A 19376-nucleotide genomic window follows, 5' to 3' on the forward strand; every position below is an offset into this window, starting at 1 on the left:
ATGTCTTGTTTTCTTCCAACCCAGTATTTTCTGTGCAATTTACAGGCTTACTACACTGAGGAAAGGTACTTATTACATACAAAGAAAAGTTGACAATGACAAAAAGAAACACTGCCCTCCCAGCCTGAATCTCTGATCCACTGTGAAAAGAAAATCCAGCTCTACAGTGCCCACAGTTTAAAAAAACAAAAAACAAAAAAACCCTACTAGACAAAACACCACAAGACACACCTCCCACTGCCTTTTATGTGCTGTTAAATACATGCACACACACACTCCATAAATCTATATTTCAGAGAGCCTGAGATTCCAGCCAGAGGAACGTACAAAACATTTCAGAGTTAATTCTGGAGTTGGGTGGCAGAGTCCAGTAGCCTTATGACAGATATTAATAAAAAATAAAGAATTCCTGTAAGGGATCACTTTATTTCTATGTAATTTATGTAGTAAAAAACACACGTCACGTCTGCACTGTCCTATTCTGTCTAAATACAATTAAAATTAACACATTTATGCACACAAGAATCCACCTACAGATACACTGGGCATCTCTTCTGTGAATGCAATATAAATGTTTCTGTACTTCTACTTCTACATAATTTGAATTATGACAGTCTGGCATGGTTGTGGAAACAATCTAGCGCTATGAACTCAGTATCAGACTCTCCACAGATTTAAGTTTTTCAAGGACACAAAAATGCTAAAAACGACCATACAATCTAATTAAAAACAAGTATAGAACAGACCTAAAAATAATTTGATCACTGTTTATTTTAAGCAATACATTAAAAATGTAAAACATTGTGTATCATTCATGTAGAGAGAGTCTTTGCTTTCAAAGTGCTTGTCAAAGGTTACAAAAAGAGGCAACATTGGTACTGTTAGCAACAATCAAAACTCAGACAGCACCAAAGCCAAAAGCTCCAATGCAAAGCTATTTGACTAGAAAAGGAAATACACTAGAAAAGGAAGAGAAGTGATGGGGTTTCAGGTGAAATTTTAAATTATGAATTAAGGGGTAAAATTGTTCTTGTGAAATAATTAGCAACACGGGAAAGCAAATCTATTTACCAGTAAGATAAATTACTAGCAAGAGCCATAACAAAAGCTGTGCTACACTAACTATATCATCCCTAATATATCCCTCCCTTTGTGTTACTTTCATTGCAAGCCCCCAGAAAGACAATGTAAAAGTCGAACATTAACTACGTACCACAAATAATGAGATTATTAAAACCTCTTTAATCAGAGCAGTCTCGTTTTAACTGGATTCTCTAGTGTAAAAACTGCTCAGGGGTTATCCCTTAAATAAATTGGAAGATTACCAATGCCTCCATGGACACAGCACAATGCAGACGACCCAGACAGGGAGCATCAAGGAGGTGAGGGACTCCACCCCAAGGAAAAGAACCAACTTAAGAAGTACTCCTATGGCAGCTGGAGAAAGTTTTTGTGAACACAATTAAGTTAAACCAAATGGTAAATAAGAATACAGAGGTTGGTTAAAACACAAAGATTGCAAGTGACCAGTTAGAAGGGCCCCAACCATATAACGTGAAATAGTAACAGTCCTTCGGAATATGCCCGAGCTAAAAACATGAGATGGACCCCCTATATTTGGGTATATTGAAGCACCTGATTGATAAAAAGCAGTTTTAATTTCTCAACTTAGACTTTAAAATCAGTATTACACTGATAATCAATTTTACAAAATATGAGACATATTCATATTTTAGAACTAATACAATAGTAGACAGCAACAAAAAACAAGGAAGGCTTCACCTAGCGAATGATGTTTAGTTTTTCCTAAGGAAACATTTACAAATCATGGAGCAAATCCCATTTATCACTCATGTGAACAGAACCATTAAAAGCATGAGACTACTTGCTTGAGTATGATGAGCAGGATTTGACCCTTAGTTCAGACATTACATTTCAAATGATTCTGTTTCTGTCTTGTATTATGTATTTCTCATCCTTCTCTAACAAATATTTGCATTAAAATAGGATCTTTGCTCCTTAGACACTCATCTGCTCCTGCTGTTTATCTCCCACCTACAGTCACAATCCTTTTTTTGCAAGATAACAATCAAGTCCACAGCACCCATAATGCCCCAGAAAATTAGGACTTCAAGCAATGAAATAGCACTAGAGGAACAAAGATCCTGTTTTCCAAGCAAGTGTTTATAATGACACTGATCAAGGGAAGATAAATACTCAGTTCAGCTATGTGAAATAGAAGAATTGTTCTGATTAGCAAGAGTTTTTTTGGTGTTCCCATAAGGTGTTGGCTGTTGATGCACTGGATGAAGAAAATTACTAGATACCTTTGATTTATTCACTTACCTCTGTAAAGACCAAAAAAGCCTTCATAACGCAAAACTTTTTTAAAACAGTCATAGCTGTTTTTATACATCAATTCTCCCACAACTGAACCAGAAGAGCGCTGATTCTGCATTCGTGTCTTCACCAGGTCTATGGGGTACACAGCAGTGGCACCCACAGCTATAAGCAAAAATTACAAAACATTATTTCTACAGTACCACAGGTGTGTATGTTGCAATCGACTGTTAAAAAAAGTACTAGTTTTCTACAGCAGTGACCCGAAACATGAGGTTCAGAGGGTAATTCATGTTTACGGGCACGGCAAGGGAAAGTTGATGGCAGAACACAAGGCAGAAAAAGAAATCTTGGATGGACAACGTGGCATCCTTGGTGGATCAAAAGAATTATTCAGCCACACAGAGATTAGCACAGGATGGTACAGAATAGGCTACTGTGGTTGCAATCCTCCAGTAATGGAGATGCCACATAAGAAGGCTGTATACACTGTGAATAGTACCAATTGAAGTTAATGAGACTACTCACATTGTGAAACAGTAAACATGTGCCAGTCTTTGCTGGATCAGGAGTGTAATCCCTATGCCTCAGTTCCCCATCTGTAAAATGGACAGGATACGTCCCAACCTCACAAGGATGTTGTAAGAATAAATATTCGTATTTGTGAGGTGCACAGATATTATAGTGATGAGAACCATAGAAAAGTGAATATGTAAAATAATCTGTTCTCCTTGCTTGAAATTTGCCAAAGGTTGTAAGGACTGCAGAAAGCTCAGAATGCACTGTAACTTCACCTGTTCTGCTGCAGGGCTGGTGGGCACACGTTCAGTGGCTCTCTGAACCCTTCCTGCAAGTTGTGTGATGGAGTCTGGCCCTCCCAACCCTTGAGTAGTTCTCTGCACAATGATCATTTACTCAGGCTGTGTAGGAGTAGAAGGGGTTGAATTTCACCCCAACGTACAATATGTCTTAAGCAAAAAGCCGCTGAAATTAACAAACACAAAGCTTTCAAACGCTATTACAAAAAATGAAGGACAAAACCTTATGATACCAGTAGATCATGGATTTTTTTTTAAAGGCATGTTAAAATATTCAAAAACTATATTTAAGGGGAAAATTGACAAAAGCTAACAAAATAAGAAAAAGTTTGTTTATAATTATGTAGACAGACATAGCAAAATCCTCAGTTTTGTCCCTCTCAATTTTGTTCTTATGTTTTTGGTATCACTCCCACCAAGTATAATCAATGGCGGTGCAATACTGCATGCAGAAAGCCAATGTCATTATGAACGTTTTGCCTTGAAGACTGTCTGGAGCCAGAGTTGCCACTGCAATGTTCTGCCAAGTCTTCTGATCATAGGTAAAAATAAAGAGCACTTCACAAAGCTCTCCAGTTCTTACCCTTTCAAACAATGAACTGCACCTTAGATGATCTCCATTAGTCTGGTGAGATAATATTACATTAACCCAGCCTTGAAAACAGTACACAGACATGTCACTCACCTCCAGCAACTGAGCCCAAAGTGAACCTGTAAGCAGACTCTGCTACGTGGAGCCAGATAGGCCTGCCCATACCGCCGTAAGATTGCTGGGGGGGTGAAGGGTGGGGGGAGAAGGGAGACATGATTTGGAAAACATGTGAGAAACTGAAGCAGCCTATGAACTGGCTTTTGTAAAATTAAAGAAAAAATTTGACAGAACAGCAGCTTTAGTTCAAGGGAAAAAAGACTGGATAATCCTCCTTTGGCATAAAAGAAATAGCACATTTTCAAATAAATCTCTCATATAGTTCTACCTCCTATATTCCTTGTCTGACCAAAGAAACAGTTTGAAAAATTATTTCTTTATATGAAAGGTGCATGCAGAGATGCTTTTAATTTATGATTTTTCCCTTCTGTAGGGCTCGATTCTATGAGATGGGGAGTGCCCTCTACGCCCACTGATTTCAATAAGCTTTGAGGACCTCAGAGACAGAGCTCAGCACCTCACAGGATCAAGAGCATCATCAATATAGTCTATGTTTTATCATTATACATGCATTAGATATCCATACTTAGCACATACAGCACTTTACAGTCTCAAAAGCAAGGAAAAAAGTGATCTAGTCCTCATAACACCCCTGAGAGGTTAATAAGTTATAATTATAGGGTTGACTTTTGTTTTAAGTTATAATGATGAGCCTCAGATTTCACTGACATATGCTAGAGTAACAAAGCGGTACATGGCCTTGGAATTTTTCAATGATAGACTTAAACAAATGTACATCTGCAAGGGGAAAAGCCTACAGAGACTGATATTGTGGTGTCGACTAGTTAGAAAAAAGGTGCCACTAGCAAGCTAGTCTAACTTGCACCGATGAGGCATTCTGTAAAGTATGCAAACTGGGCCAAACAGAAATCAGTGGGGTAGAGGAGAGTTTGTTCATTGAGTGTAAGATGAATTGCACACAGAAGGAAAGGAAGATAGCAGTAAGACTAGTCCCTCCTCCCACTCCAAAAAAAGTGAATGATTCAAAATTGTGAATTGAGATCAAATGGAAATTATTGGGAATTAACTGTGTTCAAGTCAGGGAAATATCTGGTCTGGCATAGTAAGGGTGATATTTATACTTTGCCAGAGATATGCACAGTGCTCTATGGACACAAAAACCAAGACCCCACCTCCAAGGCCTTACAATCAAAATTAGTCATCAAAGTCCCCTCTTGCTTATGCTGTGGTTGTACAAGCAGGGAGGGAAAATATCAAAAGGTGTTTAAGTAAATCTCCTTGCTCCATTCCCCTGACATTTTTAAAGCCATTTGCACCATGGCAGATGACCCCGACACTCCTGACAGTATATTTAGATCTTGCAGAGGCCCCAGGGTGTTACGGAAAGGTTTTGCTCTTAGACCACACATGAACACATGAATATGCATTAGAAGATATATGGCATTTTACTGAAAACACAGTTCCTATATCCACAGGAGTATATTTTAAAGGATCTATCGCTAAGGTTCCTTAAAAGAGTTGTGCTGAGCTTGCTGCAGCACTGGGGAGCGAAATAGCCATTGCCATGCAGCCGGCACTGCAGAAAATTCATTTAAGCAGCCCTATTGGTACTGATATTCCATTGCACAGGTACAAACTTGAAGTTATAATATATTGTACATTTTGTTTTACTTGATTTTATTAAATAAGTGTGGAGAATACAGCAAAAATTGCAAAGATTATATAATTTTGGGGTCCACTATTCTTTTTCACTTTGATTGGGCAGATGTATTTATTTATTCATTTGTTTTTGGAGGATATTACTGTGTGTATTTCAATGAGACATTTAAAAGTTCCATCATGCATACAGTTCCAAGCAGCAACCCTTCTCATTGCTGGGCTCTGATCAGGCCAAACAGAGGGAAGGTGCAGTTTTATCTCACAACATTTTATGTCACTGATCTTTGTTAGCTTCTACTAAAATCTTGGCAGCCATCCACTGAATGGTCTCAGTAGGTCCTTGATCCCGCAATGTGTAGCATGCTGCTGAACTGCTCCACTGAAATTTGTAGGGCTTCATGCTGCTCATGAAGTACATGGTACTATATAGGATTGGCAACTATGAGATTAAGATGAGCTCACTTCTTTTAAAATATAATGAAACTTTTACAAAGGCCTTCCACAATATACACGGCCATCAAGAATTTCCTTCCCCAAGATATTTCGTCCAGAATAACTCACTGGAATACAGCCTAACAGAGAAGAATGGAGAATATTCAGATATTTATCAATTGTGCACATAGATAAAAAAAACCCCATAAGATTACATCAGAAGAAAAACCTTTAGTTAAGATCAGAAATATATTTTCCCAATGGGTACAATGGAAAAGAAAGATAAATCTGAAGAATTTCCCCTTGAATCAGAAAAAAATTCATACTGAAAAAAGCAACACTAAATAAATCCCAAAGTAAAATGGTGTCTCGATTTATGTAGATAAAAATAGATAAAAGCAATGAACTCCTAAAAGACTTGAAAAAGGACTAGTTCTTTTATCCCTGCACAGTTTTCTTCTGTCTTCAGCACACTTGCTTCTCTTTAATCTTTTAAAGCTAGTCTCTTCCTTGTAAGCATCAGAGTCTTATCAAAACCAATATATTATACTCAGACTTAAATTCGGATGTTAATACTCAAATTCCTTGTGAAACAAAAGTCACTTTCATCCTATTAAATGAGTGTTCACTATAGTTTGTAGTTCACTTGTGTTCAAATGTAAATAAGTATAATTAATGCTATAGCTTTCAGATCATGCATATTTATAAACAGAAAATTACTGAAGCTGTCATACCCATCTAACCACTGTATACTGATATTCAACTGCTAGGTTTAAAAAAGTCTCAAGATATGTCAACACTGAAAAAAAAGGAGTATTTTTAACATGGGTTAGCTAACTTGGGTTAAAATAGCAGTGAAGACACAGCAACTCAGCTTTTAACTCAAGCTAAAGCCTATGGGGAGCATGAAGTTGAACTTGAGCGGGTAACTTGAGTTAAAAGCCAAGTTGCCATGTCTTCATTGCTATACCCTAGTTCAGAAGACACCTTTTTTTGCACTATAGACACACTCTTACATTAATCAAATAATCAGCAAACATGTCTGACAAGCTATGTCTACACTGAGCTGTAGTGCTGACTACAGGGGTGTGAACTGCAGAGCACAAAGATTTGCACAACAACTTGGTACCTTTTCGTTCTTGCCAGCAATATTTACACAGGGCACAACTCAAAACCTCGTAGTCTGCACTATGGAGTAGTGTAGACAAGCCCTAAGTTTCATTCATGCTAAATTTACTGAAGAGATATTTACATTAATTTTTCTACATTACATTTCGTTAATTTTTTCTAAAAAACCCTAGAATTTAGGAGTCATTTAGAGTCACCGTAGAAACATCTCTATTTTTCTTCCCAAGCATAGCTCCCCTGCAAGGTAGATACTTCTTAGACCTCATAGAATTTCTTATCCTTCTCTAGGATTTGATAACATATCCTCCCCAGTATAAATCAATTCAATAAGATAATAGAGTCCAACAGAGATCAAAGTTCACCCCCCGCCCCCGCAGATTCAGGAACAGAAAGAAAATTGACTATTCCTTCTAATCTGCATTTTTAAAAACAGAGCAGAATAGGCAGGATGAATAATGTCTTATTCCAAAAGTGGGAAGGTGGAAGGAAAATACATTCTGTGCTTATTATTATTACCATAGTGCCTAGGAACACGAGTCATGGACCAGGACACCATTGTGCTAGGCACTGTTTAAACACAGAACCAAAAAGACGGTCCCTGCCCCAAAGAGTTTACAATCTAAGTATAAGAGAGATAAGGTGGGTGAGGTAATATCTTTTATTGGTTCGACTTCTGTTGGTGAGAGAGACTACAACAAGACTGCATAATCTAAGTATAAGACAAGAGATAACAGAGGGCTATAGACAGACAGACTCACAAGGAAACAGTGAGACATTACTGGTCAGCACAATAAGCAGTGATCTCAGCACAGCAGCAGCCTAACCATTGTCAAGTGTATTTAGATATTATGACAAAGGAGAGTTTTCAGGAGGGTTCTGAAAGTGGACAATGAGACAGCTTTCAAGATATTTATGGGGAGTCCCTCCCAAGCATGAGGGGCAGCATCGGAGAAAGCACGAAAGTGCTTATCTGCAAAATCAGAAAGTGGACAATGGAGGCTGGCATCATGGGCTGATCAGAGGTGAGATTCAAGATCTTAACAGTGAATACAAACAGCTTATGTTTGATGCACTGGTGAAGGGGGAGGCAGTGGAGGGCTGCAAAGACAGGGATAACAATCAAAGTGACAGGTTAAGAAAATAATCTTTGCAACAGCATTCTGAATGGAGGATGATGATGCTACATCAAGAAAGGAAAGAAAACAGGTCCAGCTGAGCAAAACTTTTTTTTTCCCCCACATTCCTTTTACCACATAGGTGAACTACAAAAATAATTCTGACCAAGGAAAAGCTACGCATGCTGTCTGAAGGCATTAATGAAAACCAAATATGACACCATAAAATGCAATGCATGTTTTTGACAGTACAGTATCTCTCAAAGTCCTTTTTATAAGTCCAGATGAACAGAAACAGATTTCTGCAGGGAAAGAAAGATGGAATGGATTGCCACAAAAGTCTACAAAATAAAGCATTACCTGTACGTAACTTTTGTAGACTCCTATTTCATCAGCTCAGGTACGTATTTACCCATAAGGATTTAAACAAAGTGGTAACAGGGAAGAACACTCCAGACACTGATTCTGCTCAACTGTCAAATCCATGTCAGAGAAGGTGACCAAAATGTACATGATGAGCCACAGGTTGTGCACAGAATTTCATCATAAATCACTCTGCTCAAGACCATACCCCTCCATGGGACAATCTCTCAACCACAGCAGCTGAATAGGTTTAACATTTCCTCAGGGACTGATCCAAGGCTTGGACTTCTGTGGTCTTTCTTGTAGATTCAAAGAAATCTGTTTCCAATACACATACTTTAAACCAACTGAGCTGAGGAGTTCCAGCAAGGGGCTTTATAAAGTCCTTGATTACTCTTAAAGCTCTAGAGATTTCAGGGAAGTCTTTGTATTTTTGGAGATGGTAACCCACATGGCCACTAGACTAGGTAAACACTCACAACATACTGTGCATCTGGAGAAGAAAGCTCTGCTCACTCATTAATGCAGTGTCACTGGGACACATTTCTGGGATCATCTCTTTTTCATCTGGCAGAAAGCTATACAGCATTGTATGCATTTGACAAATCCATCCTGGCTGCTTAAAGAAACTAGTAATATATCTTTCTCAGTTCTCACTTTCTGCACCAGTTCTTGGGTCTTTTATATAGGATGGCAAAAACAGGGTGCTCTGATTCACAGTTCCAAACATGGTAACAATGGTGTAAGCCATATGGTAGACAAGGCTCAGGTGTTTTTAACCACCATATTAATTATCTCTACTTAGTACATACTCCACCCTTCCCATCACGAGTGGAGGTACACCACTGCACAATGATGGAGAATTAGGGTTCCATCTTTGTCAGTGTCAACACAGCCATAGACACTGTGGTGACAGGCACTCTAAAAATTCCAAAGGTCGACTAAAGGATAGACAGGTTTCAGAGTAGCAGCCGTGTTAGTCCGTATCTGCAAAAAGAAAAGGAGGACTTGTGGCACCTTAGAGACTAAAAAATTAATTTGAGCGTAAGCTTTCGTGAGCTACAGCTCACTTAATCAGATAGATAGTAGCTAAATCACTCTGATTTTCAGAAAGTGGGGACCTAGAAAAGGGAAACGATGGTAATCCACTGAGCACTTAAGCCAGAAATACAGAGCATGGGTGTCTGTGCACATAAAGAAGCTGAAGAATTTATCTCTGTTTTACGTAACAAGGAAAAAGGATATGGAGACATCCTTTGGTCAGAAGGCAAGAGTTCAGGGAAACACTGGATTTAGCTGTACCTTCTTGAAAGACTTACTTTTAAAGGTACAGCTCCATATTTCTAGAAAGAAATAGACTTTCTATCTATACTTTATAGACTAAAAGTAAAAATAAAACCATTTAGGCTCAAGTACTGCATTTTTTCTTTGATTTTTCGGCTCAGAGCACAGTTAGTATTCAATGTAAACAATCACAGTCAGGGCAGCATGATTATGTAATCATTTAATCTGCCACATACATGTCCTTCTTTCTGAATTTGCTGCCTAACCGTGTTTCAGGGCTTGTCTTCACTGCAAAGTTAGCCTAGCTCGAGTGACAGCAGTCACTGCAAAAACACTGGAGATGCAGAGAGCGACTGTACTAGCAGCACAAAGTAGCTGAGGCCTGGTATAGAACTACCAAGTTAAGTCAACGTATGCTGCCTTGTGTTGACCTAGTTAAGCATGTGTCTACACTTAAATTTGTCTCACACGGATGTAAGTACTCCATTACGCCGACATAGTAAGACCTGAGCAGTGTTGAGTCATAGTTGATTAACTCAGGTTGAGACAACACAAATGTAGACACTGCGTTATCTATGTTGACCCGAACAGTCCTCTAGCAGATGTCCCACAATGACTGACACTGACCGCTCCAATCACAGTTGTGAACTCCACTGCCCAGGGGTCACGGAGACCAGAAGACCTGTTCCCTTTAAAACCCTGTGAATTTAAATGCCTTTTCCTGGTAGTCCACCTTGGCAAGCACACCTAGCAACTCTCCACTGTTGTGCATAACTGCCCAGCTGACCATGCCAGCTATGTACGTCAGATGCGCTCCAGCCCAGAGTCGACAGGAGATATTGGATCTACCTTATGGGGAGAAGAGGCTGTGCAGGCACAGCTAAGGATCTGCCGTAGTAATGTGGACATCTACGAGGGGATGTGGGAGAATAGGTATGACATGGATCAGTGGCTGTGCTCCGTGAAAGTATGCGGCAGACATACCAGAAGGCAGGAAGAACAACAGTTGATTGAGTGCCGAGCCACAGACTTGCTGCTTTTACAAAGAATTGCATGCCATACTTAGCAGACACCTCACCACCATCCTGCACACCTCCATGGATACCTCAGAGAAGTCTAAGTCACCGGCCCTTGGCAGGAACAGGGAGGAGGAGGAGAACAGGAGACATGCGAGTCATGGTGGTGGTGCGGGGGATGCTCCAACTATGCTACGAGCCAGGATCTGTTTGTGACTCCACAGCAGTCCAGCCAGTCCCGGTGGTCAAGACCGATGCAGAGGAAGGAACTTTGAGTAAGACTGTACATTTATTTCCCATTACAGCAATGGCACCCCCACCTTGGCAGGACACAATTACTGACTTTTCATATATTTACTCATACTAGAAGAGGTAGCAGTACAACAAAGAGAGTGTAACATGCCACACAGGATACAGAGCCCTGACTTGTAAAAACACCTAAATCTAAAGTATATAAAACTTCCATGAAACGAAACCACACAAATCTATGAAGAAAGATCTCAGGTGCAGGACCAGCTCTAGGCACCAGCAAAGCAAGCACATGCTTGGGGCGGCACAATTCCAGGGGCAGCATTCCGCCACCCTTTTTTCTTTTTTTTGGCTTGGGTAGGGGCGGCAAAAAACCTAGAGCCAGCCCTGCTCAGGTGAAGTAAAGAGTTAACATTCTGAAGCTGTATTTTCCATCCTCCAATTCTACATTTTTCATCAGCCCCACACAAACAGGATTCTCCTGTTGCTATGTAAATCACAAGAGCTAATGAGTATCAAATAACATTAGCAAGATTCAGTGAGCATTCTAAACAAACCATCCAAGTCAATCACCATGGAAGATGATTACTCCAACTAATCTCTCAAAGGAGAACACATTTATCAGCCTTACATGCTGTATACACAAGTATATTCACAACATAAAGATAGAGCTTTATTATGGAGCTCAATATGGAAGTGTACTAAAACAGAAATAAAACTCAAAGTGTACTTCCAAACTAGTATTTATTTAAGGATGGATTTTAACAGAAAATTCCAGATATTTTCAGGAGTTAGTGGATATGTTTTTAATTGGTTTATTAACAATAGTGGGAAATCCAAGTGTATAGACAGTTCATCAGAGGGTTTAACGGTTTCATAAGTTTCTTCTCTAGTACAAAAAATATCTAATATTTTGATTAAAATCTATAAGCATCCACTCAATGAATGATTTGTTTCAGGAAGTAATGTTTTAAAACATTCTTACAATTTCAGTCCAATTATAAAAAAATGTAATAAGAACTTCCCTTAAAATCTAGTGCCTAGACAACAAAAACATCACTAATGTCAGAGGAATCCAACATGTTTTCTTTATATTCAAGAGAGAAAAGAAAATCTGTAAAATCTGGGAACAGAGTTTCTTTTCTTTTCTTTTTAAACTATAAGCACAGATTTGAGTTTTGTAGAAGTCTTTTTAAGGCAAATATATCTAATTTTCATAAGCAAATATTCAGAAGTTTTATAAATTGCCAACTTCTAAATGTTTCCTTCAGTTTAGCATTTTCACAATTGACTGTACACATGATATCACTCCTACCTACCTGCCGCTGGAGTTCTGCCAAGTTGTAAGGCAAGGCACCTTCAGCCAGTGGTGTTATTCTCTCAATATCTGACAAAGTTAAACGCCTTCAGACAAGCCCAAGGAAAATAAATCATTGTTAGCCAAAATCATAAACAAATCTCAGCAAGCACCTTTTCCTCAACAGACTAGATTATGGCTTTATATATTACTTGTTATATTTCAGGTATTCCTAAGTACTTTACTAAGTACTGTTGCAGGATCCAATCTTGGGAGTTATAAGCATTTCTGTTCTCATTGTCCTCAGTGGGAATAAAGGGAACTCAGCATTACCCAGGTTTGGGCCCTTGCATACTGGTAATATAGGGTCTGCACTCTGTAAATGGAGCAGCCACCACGTACCCCATAATAACTCACATGCTGCAATCTAGTCAAGACACCTCTCACACTTCAAGTTTACACCAGCAATCTGTGTATTACAAGTTTTTTGAAGCAGGGAGTGTATTTTGTTATTTTACACCATATACTGATTATCAGATGACTGCACTATACATATACTTATACACCACTCACCCCCCAGCACAGTCAGCAGTCATCAAATAATCCATATATACGTAATATATGAATATATACGTAAAACAAATCTATTTTAAAGTAAATATAAATAGGGTGGAAAGACGAATATGAATGATTATGATAGTTATAAATTACCCTGTAGCATTGTATAAGTCTGAAAGTTGATAGAGAATATCGATTTCCAGCGGTGTCACTTGTCCAAATTTGATTGCAGCCTGGGAAAACTCCTCTGGATTTAAGAGGAAGGGGAAAATAAGGTAAATGATCCTGAATCATTTATCACATTTTCACTTTAAATAGAATGAAATGAGCCAGAATTAGTACCACATCTATTTCAGAACAGCAGCTTCAATCACAGAGTAAATCTGATCTTTCAACTCTTACTTATGCAAGTAGTCCCCATTGAAATCTATAGCAATTCTCCTATCAGCAAAGTCCATAGATCAGATCCAGTATTTGGGGCTCTACTGTAAAAGCAGACAATGGTTCATCCATAAATTATACCAATCAGCATTAAAACTAGCACAATCATTTCACTGTTCCTTCCTCCCCTAGCTCTCATTGTTCCCAGGTTTGGATAAGTGCCTATCCACACTACAAATACAATTTGTAACACATCCATGACACTCCTCTGATCAGTTACAGAAAACATGGTTTAGTAGTATCTATAAAACAAGTTTTTCACAAGATAATCATGTGAGCCACGTTTGTGCATTCACATTTACCAAAATAGTTAGGTAGTGATGTATCAGTACAACCTGGAGAATCTGGACAGGTGTCCCATCCTACCATCCAAAGACAGACGGTGCCCAGAGCATATGAACATAGAGCAGCACACATGGGGTATTGCACTCTTAGATGTCTAACTTCATGAGAACTGGAAGGAAAAGGGGTGGGGCCAACCCAGAAGATATAGTTAGTGGGTCCCATCCACAGATGGGAAATAGCTACGTTATGAAATGGTTACAGAAAGCCAATCAATCCAGGCCAGTGGCAAGGTTGAATCACAGTTAACTTGCACGCTTGCTAACAGTATTAGCCTTATTGTATGTGTGGAAACAAATTATATTTAGCGCACACCATGCCATTAAACGGTTACAAACTCCGCTAAAATTGTGTGGAAAGAGCTACAGTAGCACACAGGAACAGCCAACAGGACACAGAGAGTTTCTGATTAAGTATTTTTGTTATTGTTAAAGCATACCCATTCTGCCATAGTTGCCATATTCCCCAGACTTTTCTACGCTCCATGTAAACACTTATCACTACCATAAGAAGGTCCACATTGCAGTGGTATCCCCAGGATATCAGAACCAGTCAAGGCTCTTGTCAGAACCCTGACAACTCTTCTCCTTAAAGAGCCAGCTAGAACCCTCTGCTGGCCTGTGAAGTCTGGAGTTGAGCAGGAGACGCACATTCAGAATCAAACTTGAAATATTTGCATAGCTGTGCTAAACCTCCATATTACTAGATTTACTAGTCTTAATCCATATACAGTATAAAAAAGACACACTTTATAGATCTGAAAATTAATAAAATATAGTAAATTTATTTTACCTTTTGTGACCTCAATATCTTTCCTTGTAGCTGCTATAATACTGTATATCTTTCGAACGAGTTCCATGTTATTCAGCAGGGCATTAAAAGCATTGAAATAGGAGAAGCTGACCTGATGTGAAATAGTTCCACCTGCTACCTTAAAAACATAAATAAAAAAAAAAGATAAAAGACAGATCCTGATTTGTGGTTAGGATTCAGCTGATAGCCTTAAACCCACTGACAACCCAAGGGAGCTTTACTGTAAATTAACATCCATCTGGACATGCAAGAAAAGATTAAGATATATTTCCATCGTAGTAGTTGTATCCTGTTTTTTTAGTGATACCAGTGAGGGGGTCATTATTACATAGAAAGGGTACTATGGTTTTTGATGCAATAAAAATCATCAGGAAACAACTGTAGAATTACTGTTAAACTTTTTTGTAGAATGCGTTGTTCTAGATTTTTCCAACAGTGAAATTTGCGTATGTTTTATTTTAGGTAATTTATAGCAATAGTTAACAGTGTTAACAATTAACCTTAGAAGTTGAAATTAACACAAATCCTTACTTTCCAAACTAAGACACCTCCCCCATCCAGCAAAATACTTAAGTGTATAAATAGTCCCCATTGACTTCAATGGGACTTCTCATGTATTTAAGATTAATCACATGCTTAATTTGTTTGCTGGACTGGGGACTTGTCTATAAAGAGCAGTGAGCCAAAAGATGGGCAAATTCTGACTCACATGAATAGTCCTATTACAGTAAATAGGACTACTCACATGAGTACGAATTTGCAGGATCTGGACCACATTTCATGTCACTAGTTATAATACTGTTTACATTGCAAATTTCAGCTCAAATGTTTTATTTACTGTGACAGAGTATACAAACCCCATACAAGGTGGAAAGTGGTTAATGAGAACCTGTGGGCGCAATTAGCCCCATCCTGCTTCACTTGCAAGAAGTGCCAAGCCTGGAGGAACTTAAAAGGGGAAACATTCCATGCAGGGGCTGACTGGGAAGAGAAGAAGGCCTCTTGAAGGAAGGCCTGATTAGGACCAGGGCCTACCCCAGAACTGACTGAAAAAAAGGCCTGGCCAGAGCCAAAAAATAACAAGACACAGTTAGACCTGAGTCTCCCTAGGGGTATGTAGGCCTGGCAAGGGACTCATATATGTTGTCTGTACCCAGAGCTATGGATTTTTTCCTTTTGGGATCTGTGAAGGAGTGCACCCAGGAAGGAGCTGGTGAAAAGGCCTAGAAGCAGGCCACAGTAGGAAGCAGTGGATACAAATAGGCAGACCTTAGCTGTTTATTACAAGGTCCCTGGGCTGAAACCTGGAGTTCAGGGAGCACCTGGGTTCCCCTACTAACAAAAGTAGTGGGGAGGCCCCTGGATATAAGGGCTGGAAAGCCTGTAGCTGGGATGAAAACCCAACATAAAGTCACTGGGCGACAGCCATACGGGATTATGTTTACCCCAAAAGAGGTGGGACCATACAGAGGTCCCTGGCTGGAGGGCCAAGTCATGAGAACAGCAGACCACTGCACAGAAGGCATCTAATGAGAAGACACTACTATGAAATGCCAAGCCATAAGAACGTGCACCTATGGTGACTCACCTCACTGACTCTTACAAAAAGGAAAATACTCAGCTATTCATGACAAACAATCTTGCTTTCAGTAATGCAGAATAACTTGTACTTTATCATCATTATTAGGGCTGTCAAGCAATTACAAATAATTAACCATGATTAATCGCGCAATTAAAAAATTAATTGTGATTAATCGTACTGTTAAAACAATAATAGAATACCATTTATTTGGTATTCTGGTGACACTGTAAATAAGAAGAGGACAGCATTATCTCCTATAAATGTAAACACACTTGTTTGTCTTAGTGATTGGCTGAACAAGAAGTAGGACTGAGTGGACTTCTAGGCTCTGAAGTTTGCATTGTTTTGTTTTTGAGTGCAGTTATGTAACAACGAAAAAATCTACATGTGAAAGTTGCACTTTCACAACAAAGATTGCACTGCACTACTTTTATGAGGTGAATTGAAAAATACTATTTCTTTTGTTTATCATGTTTACAATGCAAATATTTATAATAAAAATAATATACACTTGATTTCAATTACAACACAGAATACGAATATGAAAATGTAGAAAAACATCCAAAATATTTAATAAATTTCAATTGGTATTCTATTGTTTAACAGTGTGATCAAAACTGTGATTAATCGCAATTAATATATTTTTAGTTAATCACGTGAGTTAATTGTGATTAATCGACGGCCCTAATCAGTATTACTTCTATAAAAACACTATATTGCATAAAAACCCTATGTGAGCAATGAATGGTACTGCATTGTCAGTATTGCTAATGAAGAGGAAGATAAGGCGTGTGTTAAGAATTTTAGATATATATCAATTAAATTACAAACTCTCACTTGAATAGCACTTATATTTAAGACATTATTTTCTTTACACTTACTGAAACTAGATTTTCTTCCACAAACGGACTTAGCATATGCGAACGAATGGTAGCCATGATGTCACTAAAGTCCAGTCCAGTAATCATACCAGTTTTGTTTTTGTCTTTCAGTGCAAAGGCTTGTCTTGCATGTTCTGACTGTAGCTCCTGAAATACGAATTAGAAACATCACATTAGGAATATGAGTCTGTACACCCACTGTGCATGGAACTCCCACTGTCTTCATCCGCCTGCCTAAGAGTGTGCATGCAAATGTTATACTCTATATAAAAATACAACAGTAGTTTTAGTAAAAGCGCTCAACAAACTGATTCATCCCAAAAAACTCCAATCCAAAATGGAAGCCAAAAAGTCTTCCCACCACTCCTACCCATTCATCTTTGCTGTCACAAGAAAATCAAAGGAGAACAATTAGAGTTTGAAATGTCATCAAATCTGGGCTTTGGTGAACTGAAGCACAAAGGACTGTTCACATTTCGAACCCAATGCCCCGCCTGCAGCCTGCTCAATGTTAAACCAGGGAGCTGTTAGCCAATGCTCCTCCAATGATGTGTTATGCAGTACATAAAAGGTTGTTACAAGTAGGAGAGAGAAAAATTATTGTTCTTAACCTCTCAAGATAGGACAAAAAGCAATGGGCTTAAATTGCAGCAAGGTCAGTTTAGGTTGGAAATTAAGAAAAACTTCCTAACTATCAGGACAGTTAAGCACTGGAATAAATTTCGTAGGAGGGTTGTGGAATCTCCATAATTGGAGATTTTAAGAGCAGGTTAGACAAACACTTGTCAGGGATGGTCTAGATAATACTTAGTCCTGCCATGAGTTCAGGGGACTGGACTAGATCACCTCTTAAGACCTCTTCCATGAGGAGAGTGCTGATCTCTCAGGTATTCAGGACTGAACACAATTAGGGTTTTATAGGTTAAAATTATCACCTTGAATTGTCCTGAAAATAAACTGGAGGCCTGTGAAGATTCCAGAATACAAGTTTAGCATGCTCCCTGAGAGAAACATCTCTTTACAAGTGGGTCACTGCATTTTATACCATCTAATGTTTACAAATGAATTTAAAAAGAGTAGCCTCATATAAAGCACATTGCAGCAATCTAATCCCAAAGTGACAAAAGCATGGATCACTCTAGTGAGACCCATATAAAAAAAACTGCATCCTTCTAGCCATGCATAATAATAAAGCACACACTCAACTCCCATTATTCCTAGAGGTCTAGAAGCAGCTGGGAATCCAAAATATTCCCAGGTTATTAACCAGAGTAACAAAAGGCATGCAAAATTTTCCAGCTGATACCCACTGAACTAAATATTCTGGTTAGTTTCCCCAACCTACCAGTACTACCTCAGTCTTGTCTAGATTGAGCTGCAACCAGCTTGCCCTCATCCAGACTCTGATCTCAGCACAACACAGACTAAGCCAGCTGAATGCAGTAGCAGGTCTGATAATTTGCATGGGCTTGCCCTGGCACTTCTAGGCTTGGCAGTTCATAGCCCTGGCACCTCTGGGATTGCTGCATCAGTTATGAATGTAAAAAAATTGCTTAAGCCATGACACCTTTCATTACAAATTAAGCACTGGACAGAACCCTGCTGTATCCCATAAGAGAGCTTCCTTGGGGCTGCCCAGGATACTGCTCTGGGTTATCTCAACAAAAATTGCCACTCAGGATATGTGAACAGTGTATTGTTGCCCAAAACCCTTATCATCCACATTCAAAGCCCTAAAGCCACATCTAGGGATGTACTGAACCCCAGCTCACATGTTTGTGTAAGGGTATACTGAGCTGTGACCCACCACTCCCTTACCACCTACTGTACAGTGTGGGCGCAGCAGAGGTATCTGGGCTTGAGTTTAGATGACACTCCACCGCCACTCCCACAATTCCTTGTACCACTATCTTCTGCATACCTCCCACAATTTTACTGCATTTCTTCCATACACACCATGGACTTTAGAACCTATCTAACCAAACTCTTTATTTTGTAGAATGCCCTCAGTATCTATATCCTAAACTATCATTACAAGCCATATAACCAATCTAATTCAACACCCTGTACTTTCCTGCAATTATTTCCAAAAACAAAGCAATTTAATTTCACAGGCCAGCCGAGGAATTACGTCAATTATGAAATTTTAATTTTCTTTAGGCCTAAAAGCCAGAAACCACAACAAAAATATAATATGAGTTGATCATTTCAAATTATATAGAATTCAATTACCTACATACATTTGCAAAATCTTTTCCCCTTAATTACAATGCACAGCTGTCCACGTTCTCCTTCTTTCCTTTTCTCTTAGCTGACAACTCCTTCTTCCCCTCTAATGTGAAATATGGTTCTGGGAGTGAATACTTTTAAAGTCCTCTCCCCACAGGA

General features: G+C 38.9%; 1 protein-coding gene across 4 annotated transcripts in view; it reads right to left on the minus strand.

Moving 5' to 3' along the window:
• SLC25A12 (solute carrier family 25 member 12) overlaps positions 1 to 19376 on the minus strand; it is a 73486-nt gene that overhangs the window by 25682 nt on the left and 28428 nt on the right. For 3 of the 4 annotated variants that reach the window (XM_073305821.1, XM_073305823.1, XM_073305820.1), the window contains exons 6-11: positions 16989 to 17135; positions 14505 to 14643; positions 13083 to 13176; positions 12394 to 12478; positions 3844 to 3928; positions 2347 to 2505 (exon numbers count right to left, since the gene is read on the minus strand). In XM_073305821.1, the coding sequence (XP_073161922.1) occupies positions 2347 to 2505; positions 3844 to 3928; positions 12394 to 12478; positions 13083 to 13176; positions 14505 to 14643; positions 16989 to 17135 (709 nt within the window). The remainder of the gene's footprint in view (positions 1 to 2346; positions 2506 to 3843; positions 3929 to 12393; positions 12479 to 13082; positions 13177 to 14504; positions 14644 to 16988; positions 17136 to 19376) is intronic. The other variant, XM_073305822.1, reaches the window with a different exon arrangement.

Source organism: Lepidochelys kempii, chromosome 11 (assembly GCF_965140265.1).
Source record: "Lepidochelys kempii isolate rLepKem1 chromosome 11, rLepKem1.hap2, whole genome shotgun sequence".
In the NCBI taxonomy this organism is placed as follows: domain Eukaryota; kingdom Metazoa; phylum Chordata; order Testudines; family Cheloniidae; genus Lepidochelys; species Lepidochelys kempii.